General features: G+C 36.4%; 1 protein-coding gene across 5 annotated transcripts; it reads left to right on the top strand.

Annotated features, from left to right (window-relative positions):
• Positions 1–1,158: 1,158 nt before the first annotated feature.
• On the top strand, positions 1,159–18,378 carry LOC135696521 (uncharacterized). Of its 5 annotated transcripts, none has more exons than XM_065215933.2 (17): positions 1,159–1,958; positions 3,496–3,840; positions 4,926–4,966; positions 5,088–5,210; positions 6,144–6,342; positions 6,926–7,580; positions 8,117–9,162; positions 9,535–9,825; positions 10,048–10,099; positions 10,449–10,747; positions 11,068–11,545; positions 12,734–12,883; positions 13,618–13,801; positions 14,490–14,976; positions 16,026–16,210; positions 16,309–16,485; positions 17,004–18,378. In XM_065215933.2, exons 2-17 carry the CDS (start codon positions 3,531–3,533, stop codon positions 17,286–17,288), a joined length of 4,962 nt encoding a protein of 1,653 aa, XP_065072005.2. In that variant the 5' UTR covers positions 1,159–1,958; positions 3,496–3,530; the 3' UTR covers positions 17,289–18,378. The 5 variants fall into 5 exon arrangements, with proteins under 5 accessions (XP_065072005.2, XP_065072008.2, XP_065072007.2 ...); XM_065215936.2 differs by having other exon boundaries at positions 1,159–1,976; positions 6,147–6,342; XM_065215935.2 differs by having other exon boundaries at positions 1,159–1,976; positions 9,538–9,825.
• Positions 18,379–19,028: the final 650 nt, after the last annotated feature.

Raw genomic sequence — 19,028 nt, 5'->3', positions numbered from 1 at the left:
GAAAAACCAAGTGAAAGACAGATGGTGCGCTGGATGTGAGAGAGTAAAAGAGAGTACAGAACATATTGTGCAGTGCAAAGAAACCCACGAAGCGGTTGGGGTGTCAGGGATAATTAATTGGATGAATGGTACAATTGAAGAATTAAGAAAAATAGCAAAATACATCAATGAATATCTAAAGAAAAGAACAATAAAGTAGTAACTCAGAGTAACAACTCAGAACAATAAAGAGTATACAAGATATAAAAAAACTTTAGAAAATATATATTGTAGGAGAGCCTTGCATAGCATCAAAAGGAGGCTGTGCTTGCCGGTGTCATATGCGTTTCGGTAACCTTATGCATTTCGGTCCGGGTACTCAAACGCAGGGCAATTTTGGTTATGCAAAATCGTACCCAAGCACTTAAACAATAGGGTACCAAAACGAATGGTGGAATTTAGCATGCAAAACGGTCCTGGTACAGAAACGCATAACAATTTTGCTTATACAAAAACGTACCTAAACTTTTAAAAGACAGGGAACTGAAACAAATGGTGGAATTTAGCATGCGACCTGGTCTGGGAACACAAATGTTCTGATTCATAATGTTCAGAATATAAAGAACAATCGAACTATTTCTAACAAGGAGGTACTAACAAGAAGCGGTGCTGTGATTTCCCTTGTTAAGTTTATGCAAAAAAGTACAACATTAATGGCGACTCCAAAGTTTTCTTGATTAAAAAGTGTGAAATTTTAAATAAAAAAAAGCATTGTGTTCTATTTATTAATTATAATTTGTCATAATATCGCACTACGATGAAATCACATGATTTGAAACACATTGCGTTTCACAATGTTACACTTTTGCATAGGGTACCAAAACGCATATTACACCGGCTATGGCAAAGGGGGCGACGTGAAGATTCAAACATTCAAACATTCAAACCTGGAAAGCGCAGTCGTTTCAAATTATTTCATTGAAATAAATCTATTTTAAATAATCGATTTCAATTAAGATCATAAATCTAGGGAATGCCCCAAAATGCGCAAAATAAGTTGCATTTATTGCAAATCGGCTAGGATATGGCCAATGAAAGATCTGAAGTTAAATAATAATAAAGGATAACTGTTGAATTCGGGAGTCTCTTGAGGGGGGGGGGGGGGGTTGGTATCAAATGCCGTGTTTCTGCAAGCAAATTTCCCTATTACCGTAATTCTGCAAGAATATTTTGATATTACCGTAATACCGAGTTTTCAAAATGAAAATTGCCGAATACATTGCAATTTGAATTTTAATTAGTTTCGAGTATTTTCTGGAAAAATCGTCAATATTCAAACACGTTATTTATGATCATATATCAGCGGAGAGTTTATATAATATATCCAAAACCTTTTGGCTTTGTTTTCATTCTGTTTAATGATATCTGATTCATGAACACTCAGGAAGAAATTTAAACCAATGTTGGATTTTGATTTCGCTACTTTAGAGCCACTTTGAATTAAAGGGTAACTGCAAACCATCGCAAATATGATATAAGCAAGCTCAGGGTAACGCTAGCAGCAATATTTTCCCTAGTAACTTTATATGTAAAGGTACTTTTTTTTATAAAAAGAAAAATAGAAAAATCTCAAAAGTATAAACAGCACATCATCAGCAGTTTGGATTGTTGACATCACATAGCAAATGCAGATAACGTGAGAAAATTTTAGAGGCAGGGGGGACGGTGGAGCTAGAGAGCAAGCCCACCAATTTTTTTCCGAATTGTTTCGCAAACTTTGTTACTTTTTGGGAATTGCGGAAAAACCTGTCTTTAGTACCTCTATTTAGAAAAGAACTATGCTGCAATGCTCAGGCACGGTTGCCTTGCACTGCGGAGGAACCGTTCGTAGTTCCCGCGGAAATTGACGTTCATTAGGCAGGTCTGGACTAGCTGGATGTGCATGTAAAATGGTGACTTTTCACGATGTTTTGACGAAGGTGAAATAGAAAATATTTGTAATATAGATTGCTTTTCTTCTTCTTTACTGTTTTATTTCATTTATCATTTGAACATCCTTGGACGTCCCTATTTTGCTTTGTTGTTATTTCATCATCTCGGTAGACCAACACTCACACTCAAGACTCAATCAATATTTTTCACAGTTTTGTAAAATCCTTCTGAACTAGTGAAAAGAAACAGCCATTTTTAGACTTAACAATTAAAACCAGATTTATTTGTATATATGTTTAAAGATTGTCACACAGTGATTTTCGTTAAGGTGGTAACACCACGTCTTTGCCATCGAAGTGTTTATAAAATATTTTGTGTGGGAGTAGGAGTAGGCCTTACCTGTAGAATAGGTCTATCAAAATACCTAAAATCGAACTGAAGTTAACTCACTCTTTGCTTTTATCTCTACTTTATGTGTTTCTGGTCTGCAGACAAGCTGTTTTCATAACTAGCCATTTAATTTTGTAATAAATTCTGCTTATAAAATTTGACGCTGAGGTCATGGAAGAAAGACGCTCGTATTTCATTTTAAACTTTTTATTCTGAGTCACGAACTACAAATATCAACGGAATCATATTGGGGTAAACAACTTAACTAATGGTGTGAAAGTCCATTTTCCCTTAGTATAATAACACAATATATGACACATATCTAACTGGATTTTTTAGATCTTTACCAAAAGAGCAGAAATGTTTATCTTGTAGCCTTACTGGTCAAATTATAAGGAATCAGATATTCCCTTCACATGCTTACACCAAGTTATATAATACTACACATAATAATGACTATTAATCATTCTTTTTGCCAAAAACTACAATTTTTAAGTCATGCATTGGCCCAAACACCTGCAGCCAACCCATCCACCTTTACAGCAACATATCTGCAGTGAGCCAATCTCCTCCTCTCAGAAGTATTTTCCTTGTCGATATCTCTGGTTTAACTTACATGGATTCTTCCTGAAGAGTATCTGATGAAAAGTGCTTCAGTATGCAATGTTTCTACTAAATTTTCTCCATTTACAAGTATACATTAATAGTATTTTCAATATTTTCTTTGCCTTGTACATCTCAATAGTTTCTCCTTATTCATTTGCAATTGATCATGTAGAAATTTTCAAATATTGAATCAACCTTAAAGTAAATTTTAAGCAGTTGAGTACAAGTGTTTCATGAGTAGTAGGCTTAATGAAAGGCTTGGTACAGAGCAGTGAACTGACAAAATGTAATGAAATTTACATTGTAAAAACATGCTCAAAACCAATAATGAACGACTTATGTTGTTCCATAACTTATGCCTGCTGGTCAATTAGTTTGCTTATAAAATCAATACAAAGCTTTGATATTATTGTTTCAGGGCCTTTTAACATACTAACAAGGGGCAACTGCCCCTCCAATCCTAGTGACTTTCCATTGTTTTATAGAACTGGCTATAATCCACCTCTTTATATAAACAAAGACTTGCCCCTGAAGCTAATTTGCCTTGGAGAAGGCTATGAAGGGTTTCAGTTGAAGACTATTTTTTAGGAACTTGATCCGGAAAATTAAAGGTTTAAAGAAACATGGATTCAGACACAGATGAAGATGACTCAGCCCTTAATCCCTTCATTGTACCTGATTCACAAGTATCTCAAGAAGAAGCTAATAAGGAGAAACTCGAGCAACCAGCCACTTCATTGGAATCAAAATTTGATTCTCATGTGTCAGTACTAAGGGAACTTGACATTTCAAAGCTACCAGAGACACCATCCCACTTGCAGGGTAGTGATGAAGAAAAGCTTGGAAAACCAAGTCCAGTTGCCAATCTTGAACAACAGCTGTCAGAAGTAGTGCATAAGACAAGTGGTCCTGAACATTCTGATTTTGATGAAGGTTTGTAAAGCTTTATCAACTAGGAGTGAAGTGAGACCAGCTTCACCAATCTCTTGGTCCCAAATTATAAAAGAAAAATCAAGTTTTTTATTTTCAATGATCAGCCTGTTGTATTATTTGAATTCAGGCTGCTTTTTTGGAGTTAAATGTGCACAAAGGTTGTAGATAGCCTAAACAAGCCCACCGCAGGTTTTTAGGGATGAACTGTGAAAGGATCCAAAAAATTGTTATCTCTTGGTTTAACGAACTCCCGATATAACAAACTATTTTCTGGTTCCCTTCAGAGTTCGTTATATCGGGATTCCACTGTACAGTACATGTTAACAAAATATTGTATTATCTGCTAAAACTTGCAATGGAATAGGAAATGTGTTCGCACAAAAGGAATAATATATAGCGTGATTAATGCTATGAATAATTAAAGTGAGAAACGTTACACCATGCTGTCAAGTACAAAACAATTTTTTTAAAGTCATGGCATGTAAACTGGGCATTCCCAAAAAGCCACATTTGACCAGCAAAACTTAACAAAACTCTGCTATATTCCAAAAAAAGTTATGTCCCTCTTTTCTCTTGTTTTAAGGAGTGGTTATACAAAATTTAAAAGTAGTAAATATACGCACAAAATGCCTTCTTAAGGTGAATAGTGTTTAAAGAATTGGCAATGTAATGTATTTTTGCCTTTGTAAATACTCAAATATAAAAAAATCAACAACAGTTCTGCAAGGGCTAAATAGCCCATGCTGTCAAACTGGCAAGGGCTTTTTATAGCCCGCATTGTTTTTTTCCCAGAGAGGCCTCGTTATAACCATGAAAGATAAAAATTTAGATTTCAGTTTTCATAATTTGGATAATTAGTCAATATCAGGAATTAGATAGTGTTCATTTCCTCAGAACTGTTTTGGGCAAAAACTGTTAATCATTCAGGATTGTTTGGGTACTGAGTCATTCATTGAAAGGGTTGAGGTAAATGGTGTGCTGCAGTTTTAATTATACACTTGCGACAACCAGGTAATAAACTTAAATAAACAAAAGTCCAATAGTTATGAACAGATCTAAGATTTTATTTGAAATTTCTTTTCTAGATCTTTCAGAAGTAATACCTATCAAAGATCAACCCTTGAAGGTAACCAATTCGAAAAATGTACTCATTTTGTCCAACAATAGTATGGCTTTCTGTTTTTTTTTCTAGCTTGTTGGTTTTTGTCATTCATGAATCTAAAACTTGATTTGTTTGTTATTTGCAGACAAAATTTTTGAATACTTCTTGTGAATCAGCATCTTCTGTAGTTTCTACTGTTTCATATAAATCACAGTTGTCTTCAGAAGAAATAGCCAGTGCAAGCCTTGCTGAAGTTGTTTCTCAGAAGGTTTGTATTGCATTTGAAGTCATTTTTGTATAAAATTCAAAAGCCTTTAACAGCCCACTTTGTCAATGAATTGTCAATGAAGTCTCAGTAGCAAGAAAATATCTGGATTGCTTATTGTCATATATAACAATTTCTTTAACTATCTAACAAAATACAAACTCAGTATATACAAGCAGCATAGCATGACAAAAAACACTGTGTGTATAAACAAATAAAAGTGAAAGAATTGAACCAGAGATCTTTTAACAGCAATATCCCCCTAGAATTGTGAGAGTATCATTTAGGCGAAGTTAATATAAAAAGTAGAAAAATATAAAAAATTACTGAACATTTATTAAACCTGTCTGGAAAATTGATTTGTCTCTATAAATTTGTGATATTGTAAATACTTTTTACTGGGTGTTCTAAAGGATCAATTACTGGTTGAAATATTTGTCAGTTTTGTAATAACAGAATACTTTTTCGTCTACAATATTTCACCAATGGCATATTGAATTGGAAATAATGCTGCAAATGTGCAAGAACATTCTGTAATTGTTACTAGTTTTTCACTCTATTGGGGTTTTACTCTATCATAGCAATTCAATATGTGCATATTTTTTTAAAAGTTTATTAGTAATTTTATGCCAGGTTACAAGCAGCAGACCAGAGGCAGACACTTGGTCAAATATTGGGGGGCAAGCCTATTGTTTTGATTAGATTACGTCACATTTCCCCCATTATTTTAGAACAAAAGACCATTGTCTTCCAAAAAAATTTAGGGGGTGACCGCCCACTCGCCCCCCAGGTGTCCGCCACTGCTGCAAACTATATAGACTTTTGCTGCTATTTAAGACCTATCTAAGATATTCATGTAGATGGCTGTATGTCTTTTATCAATCGAAAAATTCTGAATAAGTGACGGAAATCTTTCTTCTACATCAATGGAATCAGCAGAAAGAGCCAGATAAAGACACATCAACTTTCTCATGTTCCACTGGGACATCAGTGGAGCTAAACCGGGTGGCATCAGATATGTCAGAGATTTCAACAAACAGTTCTGAAAATGTACCAAGTGCCAAAACTCCTCAGCCATTCTTGGATCTTTCAAGGATCTCTACCATGTACCAGACATCAATTATTTCCAGCGGAGGTAATTATTTTTGTCAGTAAGTCAATGGATTCTATGTCAATCTTGTTGGAAAATTCTTAGAATTTAGCCTTGAGGCTCTTCCATGATAATTTTGCTTAAGAAAGAACGCGATTGTTATATATTCAACGTAGTTTTTAAACACACGATGAAATACGCCAGTTGATAGATTCCTGACAAGTTTTAATCAGGTTGTTCCTACAGTACGTTACATAAAATTATCTAGCTTAGAATTTTTACATATTAATTCAATGTCCTAAACAAAAGATTGCTAGCAGTTAAGAAGAGTGAATTTGTAAAAATAATCTACCTTTTGCTCACATCATCTATTTTAGGCACCATGGTATCTGTTCAACTTCTCTTCTAGAACGTGTTATTTCAAATTAACTTTTTACTTTTAAAAACTACCTTTGCCTCAAAGTATTGGTAAAAGAGTTTCCACTTGAGAAGGACGTGTTACCATTAAAAACATAGTTTTTCGTTAGCAGTTCAGCCATTTTCTTTAGTTCTTCATTATTAGCAAATTTAAGTTCACATTCATTTAGACTTTCTTATACTAATTTATGAGTAACTTTTTATCCTAAAGACAAGTCAACCAGCTCTACCTCTTTGCGTCCACTAACATCGGCCAGCAGCCACTTATCACAAGATACCCCAAGCATACCATCATCACCTGAGTTCCGCGTTCCTGGGAAGGCGCCTTTGCATAAAGCCCACTCATCATCATCAAGTGGCGAAAGCTCATTTGAAGAAACCAAAGGACCTTCTCGTAAGAAAATGAAGCTTGATATTATCAAAGAAAATGATTCCCATGGTCCCGCGTCATCTTCCGCGTCGTTTCACGAGGATTCTTCGCACGAGCATGGCACACAGTCTGGGTTGTCTTCCAGAGAAGTGACACACCTCGAACCACCACACTTGAGATCCACACCAAACGAGACGTCTTTTGAATGCCTTCAGTTGAGCGGAGAGATCCGAAGGCCGGTGACATCGGTTTATTCGTTACCAGATCCCCTGCCGTCTTCCCCGTCGGTTTTATTGACAGAAAGTACTGAGGTAACACCGTCACATTTTTCAGAATTGGAGACAAGCCGGGCTGGAGGAGAGGGTTCCAAGAATATCAAGAGAAAAGATGGAAATGACACTAAGGCATATAAAAAGCCATATGGATCACACATTGCTTTGCCAAAATGGGTTAAAGATGACATTGAACGCAAGAAGATTGAATTCGAGAGCTCCACGTTAGTCACAATTGCAGCGTGTTTTTCTTCAATGCTTAATTTTAAATTTCCTCTTACGATAAGTCTACCAGTCTAAGAAAATATTTTCTATAGGACAAATCGCAGCTGTAAATATTAAATTTTTTCCCTGTTGATGCAAATGATGGTAGCCAGCATATGAAAGATATATATTGTGACTGGTGTATATTTAATTTTCTTTTCTGAGTGTCTTTTTTGCAGAATCTTGTTTAGCTGCAGTATAACCAGCTTTTGCTCTAATGTATCAAAATTGTGCTATCATTACCTATGTTATCTTAAAATCTTGACCAATACCCAAATTTGATAGATGTCCATGACACTAAATCGTCTTCAGCAAGGACTTTATTTTTAGTACATTCATATTTTTTCTTACTTTCGTTATGGGCATGTATAGGTGATCATCAAGAGTAAACTTCACAATTTCTATGTGTCTAATGGAAACATTGCTCAGTGTTTTCACTTCCAGTGTTTCCTTTATTCAGATACTATTCTTTTTACACCTGTCTTTTTGTGTGCAGCGACTCTGCTCTCTTATCGTCTTCGAGCTCACCAGCGACATCCCCACCTTATGGCAAGATGACGTCAACATCGACCCAGTCTTCTATGTTCAATCTGAGCTCTACCGCAGCCTCCTCTGATGTTGCCATTCAATGTGTCCTGGACAGGAGTGCTTATTCAGAGCCAAGTTCCTCGCAAGGTAAAGCAATCGAAGAATCTAGTGAAGACAAACAAGTAGACGTTAAATCAAATGATCAGAGAGGAAGTCAGGAGAATTTTGTCAAAGAACGAGTAGCTGTGACCGAAAGAGAAGAGCAGTCCAACCAATCTTCAGACAGGAAAGCACCACTTGATGCCAAACCAGTTTCCGAATGCACAGGTTCCACTAATGAGAGAAAGATGCTCGGTAGCAGTTTAACACCGGACAAAGATGACATGCCCCAGTCACAAGATTCCGACATGGAAATAGAAATGTCTCAAGATTTGTTTAATCCACGTCTGATTGGGTCAAATACCGGAACAAACCCTTCTACTGAGTCAGGTAATAAAAATCACTCTCGGCCCTTGCAATCGCAGAATGAATTTCAGGATGCCGCGGAAGATATACCTGAGGAGCGAGCTCAGGATTTTAGTTTGTTTCTTAGTCAAACACAGCACGAGACAGAAGCAAAAGAAAGTAGGTTACCAGATATGATCAAGCCTGATGAGCCTGAAGATGCTTGTGCAGGTTTCAAGATGTCTGGTAGTCAACGATTGGACAGCCTTAAAACCACGCCGAGTCAATCGATTATCCCTTTGAAGAGCCAAGGCACGTCACATCCAAGCAAAGAGCCTGAAAATGAGGTTTCCAAGAAATCTAGAGACAATCTCAAAATTCCTAAGGAAGTCTTTGATAAAGTTGTTCATGGTTCAAGTGATTCGTCTACTCCAAACCTGTTTCATATGTCTTTACCTCCTGAGGGGGAGCAATTTCATCCAATCAAAACACTTACGCCGCCTTTGAGGAATGTTGAATATCAGGGTGGTGTGAGTCAAGATTACCCTGATGAAGGTGCATCTAATGTCGGTGAGCTTTATTATATGTTTTTTACAACAATATTTTTACAACGTTGTCCACGTACCTATGTGAAATTTAATCAAAACATCCCTTAAAGTTATTGAATAGCAACCTCAACACTATCAACTTTCACAGTTAAGTGCAATTTATACAGATTGTTAGATACTCCTTTTTATTCATGACTTTGAACACTGGCTTCATAAACTCATTTTTGAATGTTAAAGACGGCAACTTGACTTCTTTGACAAGCGGTCATTATTTGGAGTTGACTTTATCAATAATATACCCGTTTCAAGACAATCTTTTTATTGATGAAGGCTTAGAAGCAATGTTCTCAAGTTTTGTTGAATTTTTGCCAATTGACTTTTTGTTTTACCAAAGTAGCCTACGAAGATAGCGAGCAGGCCACGTCACAGCAGACTGCAGCAAATTTTAAAACTAGGAAAGATAAAGATGCCACGGTGAGAGAAAAGACAGGGCAACAGTCTGACGTCAAGGATGTGTTACAATTGTCTGAGCAGAAATCCGAGGCATCATCAAATTTCGACCTAGGAGAGCAGAGTGAAACGATATATGCAAAGGCAATGAGACTTTCGAAGAATAAAAAGAAGAGGGATACACATCCACAGCTACACAGTGAATCTGACCCTTTTGCTTTTCCTGAAAGTCAAGGTAGGTTGCTATATATGCCATACAATGGGGTCCAGAAATTAGTGTTTTGAACAAAAACCTTCCTTCGTAATCACGTCTTTTCCTTCTCTGCTAATCTTTATGCTGCGGTGAAGAATCTCCTAATATAACCAAAGACTTTCTTTTTGTCTTTTTATTAAATTCTTGTATCTTGGCCTCCAACTTATGAAAGTTATTTAAGTTAAAACATATTTTTGTTAACAGATGCGCCACTTAGTAAACGAAGAAAGCTTAACTCGGCTCAAGACAGACCATCGTAAGTATGAACGTAAATTGTCCAAAGATGCCTTTTGCCATTAATTCCCCCTTTTGAAGGTGTAGAATGTCCCGAAGAGATGGGTGTAGAATGAAATTACAGGGGCAGGTCCTTAGACACGGCACAGATACAGGAGGCTTGTCGCCTAATGAGACACCACCTCCGCAAAAGATAGCATGGAGAAAACTTACAGTCCTACTTGGTGTTGCTGCTAGATCAAGACAAGCGTCATCCCTAACAGGCACTTCCTCTATGTGCGGATCGTTTACACGACTCACCTTTACATTTTATCTTTAAATGCTAGTATGGCATCGTCTGATTATAGCTTTGTCTTTCCAATCTACTTCAGGCCTGTTTTACCTTTATCTGGAGAACAGAAGTCTGACTCACCTGCGGAGGAAAGTGAAACATTTTGCAAAGCAGTTGTCCATGTCACTACAGAGGAAGAGATTGTTCGCACTGTAAAACGTAAAATCGTCACCGAGTTTTATTCGCTTGAAACGGGTGAGCTTCTGAAGACAAAGACGTCAGAGTTTGAGCAAACAGAAGCCCCAGAAAAGACACTGAATGTTAGAAAATCCACGCCAACATACGAAATTGTTTCATTTAGAAGTATTTGTCTGGATTCCAGTGAAGATGATAGAAAAGGTTGGATTCAGATATCTGGTTATGTTCTTTTTTCACTTCTTTAGCTTAGACATCGCATAAATTTTGTTTGCCCCAACGGAGGAAGGTACGTGTGTGAAATTTCAAATTACCCTTTCATACAGAGTTGGTAAGTGATGTCACAATAAATTCAATTTTTAGAATTTTAAAGTTCTCCACCAACCTGAAAGAACATCATGAAATTCTGTAACCTGTGATAAACGAACTTCTCTAACGAACGATTCTATAACCAATTAGTTAAACCCCTATGTGGCTTAATCTAAATATGATTCTGTGACTCAAACTCGCTTTATTACTTGAAGGTATGAAAACACCAACCAGAACAGACCCATGCTCATCCATAAGGACCAGTCCGAGGTTCAAACGAAGATCAAGTTCTTCAACTTCACTAGAGGGCGTGCCCGGTGTTCCCAAAGCACGCCCGACAAAGACCTCAACACCATCATCATCAAAACAGAAATCAAAGAAAGAAGAAAATAGCAGGGCGAGAATGAGTTCAAGTAACTCGCACAAATCTGCAACGCCGGCTCGGGCTATTGTGGATACCATGCCGCCAGTAACAGAGAAGCAAGAAGACGCTGATAAGTCAGAGTACGAGAAGCTGTTAGAGCTTGCATTGGCTGAGGAGAGAGTCGAGCGGAGAGAAACAAGGAGTAGTGTTCGAGGCTCGGCTGAGAGGGAGAGTATTGAGACGATTCAGGTTGGAGCTAGAGGCTTTGGAAAATGGCTAGATGGCTGTTATTATCCAGGAACGATTGCGGAGAAAATAAATTCTGATAGGTTTGTCGTCTTATCAAACTATATCGTTGCAAATTATTGATTCTATTAAAAGTTTTATTCTTTAGTATTCGGTTATGGTTTAGATCTAAATTTTAAACATTTGTTGTAGCTTTTATTCTAATTTCATCTGATTATATATAACATAACCATGCAGCATGCCATCCCAGGGTACATTCCGCCACCAGCGGGTAAATTTGTTTGACTCCAGATCTGTCATGCATTTTTTTGAATTTATAGCTTGATCTTTAATAAGTGTATATAATTTGGTAATTTTTGCTGCTAATACTAACGAGAAATATAGTGGAATCCCGCAATTGCTACAGGGAACAAGAAAAACGTTGTGAAAGTGGAGTTCGTTAAAGATGAGAGGGGAATTTTTCGAAGAATTCTAAACACAAATAGGGCACTTTACCTACTCAACCCTTCCTCTGTAGCCTCATTGGCGAATTATATTTTTGCAAAATTTTTAATAGATTGAAAATCTAAAAGTTGGTCAACAGAAAATGAACGTCGTGGAAGTTTGCACCAAAAAGATGTTTGATTATAAGCTATAACAAATAATTATTGATGTCAAATATTTGTTGGTAATGAATTTTTCCTAAAAAATACAGTTATTTGTGTTTGTTGCTTCTTGCTTATGACTTTATCGTATAATCGTGAAAAGGAATTTATTCTTTATCGCATTTCGCATCCCCATTTCGTTACAAAAGAGACAGCATACGTGGAGTACATCAAGAGCTTGCGCAACTTTGTTCTTCATGGATGGATGTACAACGACTTCTTCGTGTATATGTTTACTCTTTTCACCACTCTCTTCTTCTCTATATGATACCTAGACAAAGATATCCTTTCCGTAAGTTGCAATGTTTCCAATGTGAGCAATGTGTAATCTGTGCCTATGCAGTTGTCTGCTCTGAGTTTTGATGGTATGAGTCCTTACTCCCTTGCCCTATCCCATCGATTTTACTGGCTGATGCTTTATTAGGATCATTAGCATCATCCATTCTCTCAAAGGTTTGTTATAGCGAGGGCTTGTTTTGCTAGGAGTATTTGCAACAGAATTCAAGTATCTGAATTCACGGGACAGGAAAGCAGGGTTCATAATAGTCGGATACCACTGTTTCTCAGATTAATGGGAAACATTCGCTATGTAGTAGCTGTGCTAAACATTTTTAAATTTGTTTATAGATATAAGATCGAATTCCATGATGGGAAGCAGCTGGTTCTTGCAGCAAACGCCCTTGTGCTAGTTGATGTGTTGCCGGTCGGCCTAGCCGTGTTTGCACAAGATAAGGAGGAAGAGTGTTACGTTGCTGGCAAAGTTTCTGTCGTGAGAAGGTACATTACCGCAAATTTTCTTCGGTAACATCTTTCATCAAGAGAAAGGGCTATAGGCGTATTTGTACAATCCTTGCCAAAATTGTTGGAACACTTGTGCAAAGCTGAAGCTTTTTTGAAAAATTTGTTTTTATTTATCTATGATATGACTTACTTCTTGCAAAACCCAACTTGAACTATATAATTGGAATGGCATTTGAAATTACGATGAAAAGGATACATAGAACTGGTAGATTAACATGTCACCCACTCTCCAACATATACTTAGAGTCCGTATACAAAACTGAGCTGAGCTGTAAAATTTCAGATTTTTTTTGGTAGACAACCAGCGTCTTACTATTTCTCGTTGAAACAATGAAACATCGCAAAGGCAATGACATTGATGAAAATGTCCTGGCAGCTATATGCTCTAAAACTCTATGAAAATACCTAATTTTGTTCTTGGTGTACTGGTCATATTGTAATAAGCGTTTTTGGTGTGGTATCCTTACATTTTACTTTCATTAATGTGGTTGAAAACTAAAAGTTGATCTATTTCGCGATAAAGTGAAGTATAATAACTAAGAACATCTAGCTATAGCGGAATGATAATATTCTTAAAACAAGGGTTTATTTCAATATGAATTATGATATATTGCAGTCTCATTTTATGATTTAAATATGGTAACTGTCAGAATGTTTCATTGCAAATTCTTCTTCATTCATAAAGCTTGTGTTTTTTAATCGTTTTAAAGGCAGAAAAAAGACATTCATTATGAGATCAAACTAACCCATGATGGTTCATCAAAAATTTTCAAATCAAGTGAATTAATGCTTGATACGAAACAGATCAACAATCTTAAGAGTCAAATGGCCCGTGAAAAGAAAAGCAAGTCTGGGTGGAGTAAGAGCAAAGAGGAATCTTCAAAAGCATGTGAGGTACTTTAGATGACGAACTTGTAATCGTAGGCAACCTTTAAATATCAGTTGTATTAAGACTAAGGCGTCTTTGATGATGATGATGATGATGATGATGATGATGATGATGATGATGATGATGATGATGATGATGATGATGATGATGATGATGATGATGATGATGATGATGATGATGATGATGATGATGATGATGATGATGATGATGATGATGATGATGATGATGATAATGATGAAAAAACAGGGAACAGTGGCGCATTGCATTGAACTTCCGAAAGCTGGTATTTAAAGAAGGGAAATTTCCATTAATCTTTTATGGACCCGCCTTGTTTCTCTGTTGATACAGGGCCCCAGTGTTTCGGAATAAAGGATGCAAATTAACAACTTTTTGTTCCTTTTCCCACAAAAAGACAATATACTTCATTGCTTATGTATGTATTGCTCTCGTATGTTTGATTTAAATGCCCCCAATTCCATTGAGTGACTTTTCGTTCTGTTGTTTTTTCTGTAATTTGTTTGTTCATTCTTTTGTTCCTTAGTGCCCAAGGCTTTATAAATATGATCAAGTGGAGTCCTTATAATCTACCATTCTTAATTCGATGTTTTATTCCGGGCAGAAAATTCAAAATTTTATAAACCTGTCGATCTATGCTGCATTATTTTGTTATGTCAAAATTTATTTCATCAAAAGGCCTCAATTAAAAGCCAAGACTTTGATAAAGACCCTTCTGGAGGAAGTGAAAAGGTTATTTCAACAATCCACCAAGAAAAACAAGAAGCCATTGATAGGAATAATGCAGGAGTGAAGATATCAAAGAGGCTTGACAGGAATAATGATAGGATTAAAGTCAGGAAAATTCGGAATAGAATAAAAAGACTAAAAGAAAAACGTGAAAAGCAACTTAATTCGGTCAAATCAAGCACCAGCCCGGATGAAGGAGAATCAAGCAAGTTGCCACCAAAGAGGCAGAAAAGAGTAGACTCGCCGCGTAAGATTTACACAGCTTTAGTGCAGCCTAGAAAGAAGACAAAAGACCCAGTTCAAAGGAATGAGGACCGACTGAAAAGAATAGAGCGTTTAAAACTGAAGCAAAAGGACCCAGATTTTGTGCGATTGTATGGACGATTGCCAGAAGATCCAGCTTTGTTTAAAGGATATTGCTTTCTCATTACTTACGGTGAGTGCTCGTTTCGTGGCATCTGTCTAATGTAGGGAACTCTTTATGTTAGGATTTATGTTAGAATTGTCCGAGAGTCTTCTAAGGGGAAAAAATTGATTTCCTTTTCGTATTTAGTTTCAAAATGCTTCATTTTCGTTGGCTGCCACCCCCTCTCCCTACCTACCATTTTGTCGGCTGCCTGTACAAAACATTTGTAGTGACCTGCAATATTATCGTTAATTTTTGTCATCACAACTTTTAAGACAAAGATTGCATATGGCGTTCAAATAATTTCATATCCCAATACCAAACCATCTTTGCTTTGCAGAAGGTTTTCATTGTTAAAGATTATGTTTTATTTCCACGAATAAAAAGGTTGGTAGGATCAGGAACGATAAAACGCAGTACCTTTGTGAAAAGAAAAACCTCCTTATTATGGAGTTGTTCTTTCCAGAAGTATGACTATGCTTTAGATTATGATTTCTGTATCAAGTGGGGTTTTCCGTGTGACTTAATTGAGTTTACTTTGCCATTAAAACCATTTCCTTTCTATAAACGCCCCATATTTAATTTTCTGTTACTGTTTTGTTAATGGAAGTTTGTGGTAAAATGATGCTAATCCAAGTATCTTATCTACTGGATCCAGAAAAGTGTTTGATCTGCTGGATTAACCTTACATGTCCAATCTTACGATCAATCTTGATATTGGAACAATTTACAGATTATGTTGATTTGAAATCGGGTCATGTAGGTGTGGAGAAGTTTTTCACAACTTCCCAGATGGATTTATGCTATCAGTTCTTGTATGTAAAAGGAGATAAACATCAATATTGCATCTTTAAATCTGCGTGTCAAAAGTAGATCAGTATAATTCTAATTAAGAGCAATGTTGGTTGGTTATAATTATTATCATAATCTTTACTGTAACTGAATAAGTTGCTTATGAAAAACCAGCATCCTTGCATCAGAGGCAACATCACGACTTTTTCTCTCTGGATCCGAGATACGTTTACCTCGAGATTGGCAATTAACGTGTCAGCAACCTGTCTTATTTTCTTTTTCCATAGTTGCTCCAAAGCAAGGGGATTTAGAGCCAGATATTGCCCTTACCTGCGAAGGTTTTCAAAGGTCTTACCTTGGCTGCCAGATCGTCGCAGGAGGAGGGACGGTAGCAGATTCTGTGCACCAGCTTGTCAAAGTACCAAATGAAAAAATCATACTAATTGCCCCTTCTTCTCAAAAGACACTTAAGGTAAATATTTTTTTGATTAATAGATTTTGCATTGAAAAGTTTAAACTCGAAATTTCATTACTAAATTTCCCCTGGTGATGATTGTATTTTTCTTCAAGTATTACTTTGCATTGTCGTACGGAGTACCCTGTTTGAGCCATTCATGGATCAAAGAATGTTGTGAAAAGAGCTGCCTTGTTGCTCAGCACAGTCATCGCCTTGAAGCTGGGATTGATCAGCTGACAGGAACAGTTGTTGATCCTCACAATCGGACACAACCACTTCGAGGCATAAAGGTAAGATAAACAAATCATTTCAATAACTTTGGGTGTCCATCCCGTAGCCATTTTATGACTAAGGACTATATTGCATATCTATTCAGTGTCAACACCACTTAGGTCCTCAAATATTTACTGACCAGAAGCAAGTCATCAGCCTCTTTCCAGCCTCCTCCAAACATTTATTCTGGAACGTCCTTTGCGACTGGCTCTTCATTTTAACCCGTAAGATGTTAAAATTTCCTTAAGGCAGTAAACCGAAATCATACGAAACTTGTTGGGATGAGCGTTTGCATCGAAACCTTTAATAGAACAGTCACGGTAAAGCAGAACCTTAGCCACTCACCCTTAGTTAGCTACTGCTACTGCCAGAGATAACTATTACTACTGCCAGAGATAAATTAAAAGAGAGTTCACTGCCTATAATTGTTACGCCTAGAATCCAGGAACCTGAAAAAGGGCCCAGTTTTATAAATATTGACATACCGGCCGTATGAAGTATGTTAATCTGCTATCTTTCTTGCATCAAATTACAGATATTTCTTCAAGTACTGAAGGAAGATAAAGAAGAGTTATCTTTGGCAGTGCGGTTTGCAGGAGCTGAAATAGTCACTAAGCTGCCTAACAAGGTCTATTGTGAGAACGAAGGTCCACCCTGTAACTATATTCTCGTTGGTGATAATGCTACTGTGAAGAGACTTGTAAAAACACGGTCAAGAATGTTTGATATCAAATGTGTGTCTATCAAATGGTTTTATCAATGTCTTATTCTCGGAGAACATGTTGACCCACGTGAGAACACGGTGTTCATGGCAAGGTAACATCCAGCCTTTGCGACACAGGATAGGTGACATCTTGCGACTGTAACGTATTATATAATAATTCCATGCTTCGTAATCGTTGATTGCAAGATAATAAACTGGAAATAGTGGTATACAGTGCTTAGTAAGGGATGAAATGAAGATTTGTGTAACAGCATAAATTGAACCTCATTAATAGTTTAGGCTGTGTTGCACTGCTGCGAGTATCGAAGAGTCTGAACTCTTGAAGCTTTTTTACTCCATTAAGAAAGCATTCAGTACTTTATTAAAAATTTAGGGCAATGGCACCAGATATTACTGATTAACTAAAATAACCAGAGATAAACATGAAGAAAAATTACTTTTATATGCAAAATAATCCGGCTGTGCATTAACAAGGAACTTTTCTTGTCAGATTCCACGAATCTCGATTTTATTGTCAAAGCAACTTTTCGTCATGAATTTGTCTCTATCGACCATCACAAATTTTTTTCAAGCAGCGTAGTGGGATAAATAAAAAACTTCTGGTTGCCTTTGGATACCGTCTTTGATCTGTGTTCTTAAGAATAATAAATTTTCAATAATGTTGGTAAAATTTATTTTATTTTGATCTTAAAAAGTAATGTATATTTTAAGGTTAGGTTTTTACAGGATTTTATAGGCTCTTTTTTGTTTGAAAGATGTTTAGAGAATTGTTAATTTGACCAATTTAAATAAATAACTTGATAGCTATGCTTTAAGTGAGGCTGGCTGGCCATTTTTTGTTCCATGGCATTTGAGCAGATTTTCCGATTAACAACTTCCTTTCAAAATAAAGTTTGTCCCACCCCCAATCCCATCCGTCTTCTAATCTCAAACACGATGTTCAATCTTTACTGTGAGTCGTCTTCCCCCAGAAGTTGTAAAATTTTTATTCTCCCGAGTTTTTATATTGCATTATTTATATCAGTTAATGATTTTAATTTTCATTAAGAAAATATTCACAAAAGAGTTCTATTTTTGTATTGCATTAATTTATTTGTTTATATGTTCTGTTTAAAGATGCATTTACTTCGGACGCAATTTGTAATTAAATTATTATGATGTATAGAAATTTTAGGCGTTTCAATCATTTCTTGTGTTTACTTCCCCAATCTTAGTTTGAAAGCGCGCTTAAAGTTTCAGTCGTTGCATTATCTTGCTCTTTTCTTGAATTTCAATGCACTATCGTCTTGGGAAAATTCCCAAAGGCCCGGATTTTAAGCCAAAATGCCTTTGGTATTCTTTTGGGATTTTCATCCAAATATTCCCGCGTAAAATAGTTCTTTTGAGAATTTGAATAATTCGTGGTAATGCTTTTTGGGAATTGGGAATGCCATTTATCCGAAGTTTAGTTTAGTTTCTTAAATCAATGCCACGACTTGATTTTGGAAGTCACCTTGTAGGCAGCATAAGAAATTCGAATTCATGCTTCTGTCTTGCGAGCTACTGCTGTGCTGTTTTGATTTGTTTGTAAACGATATTCAGAAATGGCTCCATAAATGAGGTATGTTTCGTTGCTCTTTATTACTAATTTAAACTTCTTTGTTGATGAACGGCTATGTTGATGCGAACATTTCCAGCTCTTTTGAGATGTCTGTTATACTTATACGGAAATACGAACTTCAGAAACCTTTTCAAATATTTTAAGGCTAGGCATATGGTATTTATTTATCTAAATATTTTGCAAAGTAAGCAATTTTTAAGCTTTCCAACAGAGAGACCTATGTTCAAGACATTCTA

This window comes from Rhopilema esculentum, chromosome 14 (assembly GCF_057945365.1).
Source record: "Rhopilema esculentum isolate cy_ngs chromosome 14, ASM5794536v1, whole genome shotgun sequence".
In the NCBI taxonomy this organism is placed as follows: domain Eukaryota; kingdom Metazoa; phylum Cnidaria; class Scyphozoa; order Rhizostomeae; family Rhizostomatidae; genus Rhopilema; species Rhopilema esculentum.
Note: the sequence above shows the minus strand (reverse complement) of the source record. Positions and strands in the feature narration are given on the sequence as shown.

Bases quoted from the DNA above. Each gene is read 5' to 3' on its own strand.
- LOC135696521 (XM_065215933.2), top strand. From the start codon at position 3,531: ATGGATTCAGACACAGATGAAGATGACTCAGCCCTTAATCCCTTCATT. The intron at 5,211-6,143 runs GTTTGTATTGCA...CAATGGAATCAG, and splicing joins CTGAAGTTGTTTCTCAGAAG to CAGAAAGAGCCAGATAAAGA. The intron at 12,884-13,617 runs GTACATTACCGC...ATCGTTTTAAAG, and splicing joins AAAGTTTCTGTCGTGAGAAG to GCAGAAAAAAGACATTCATT.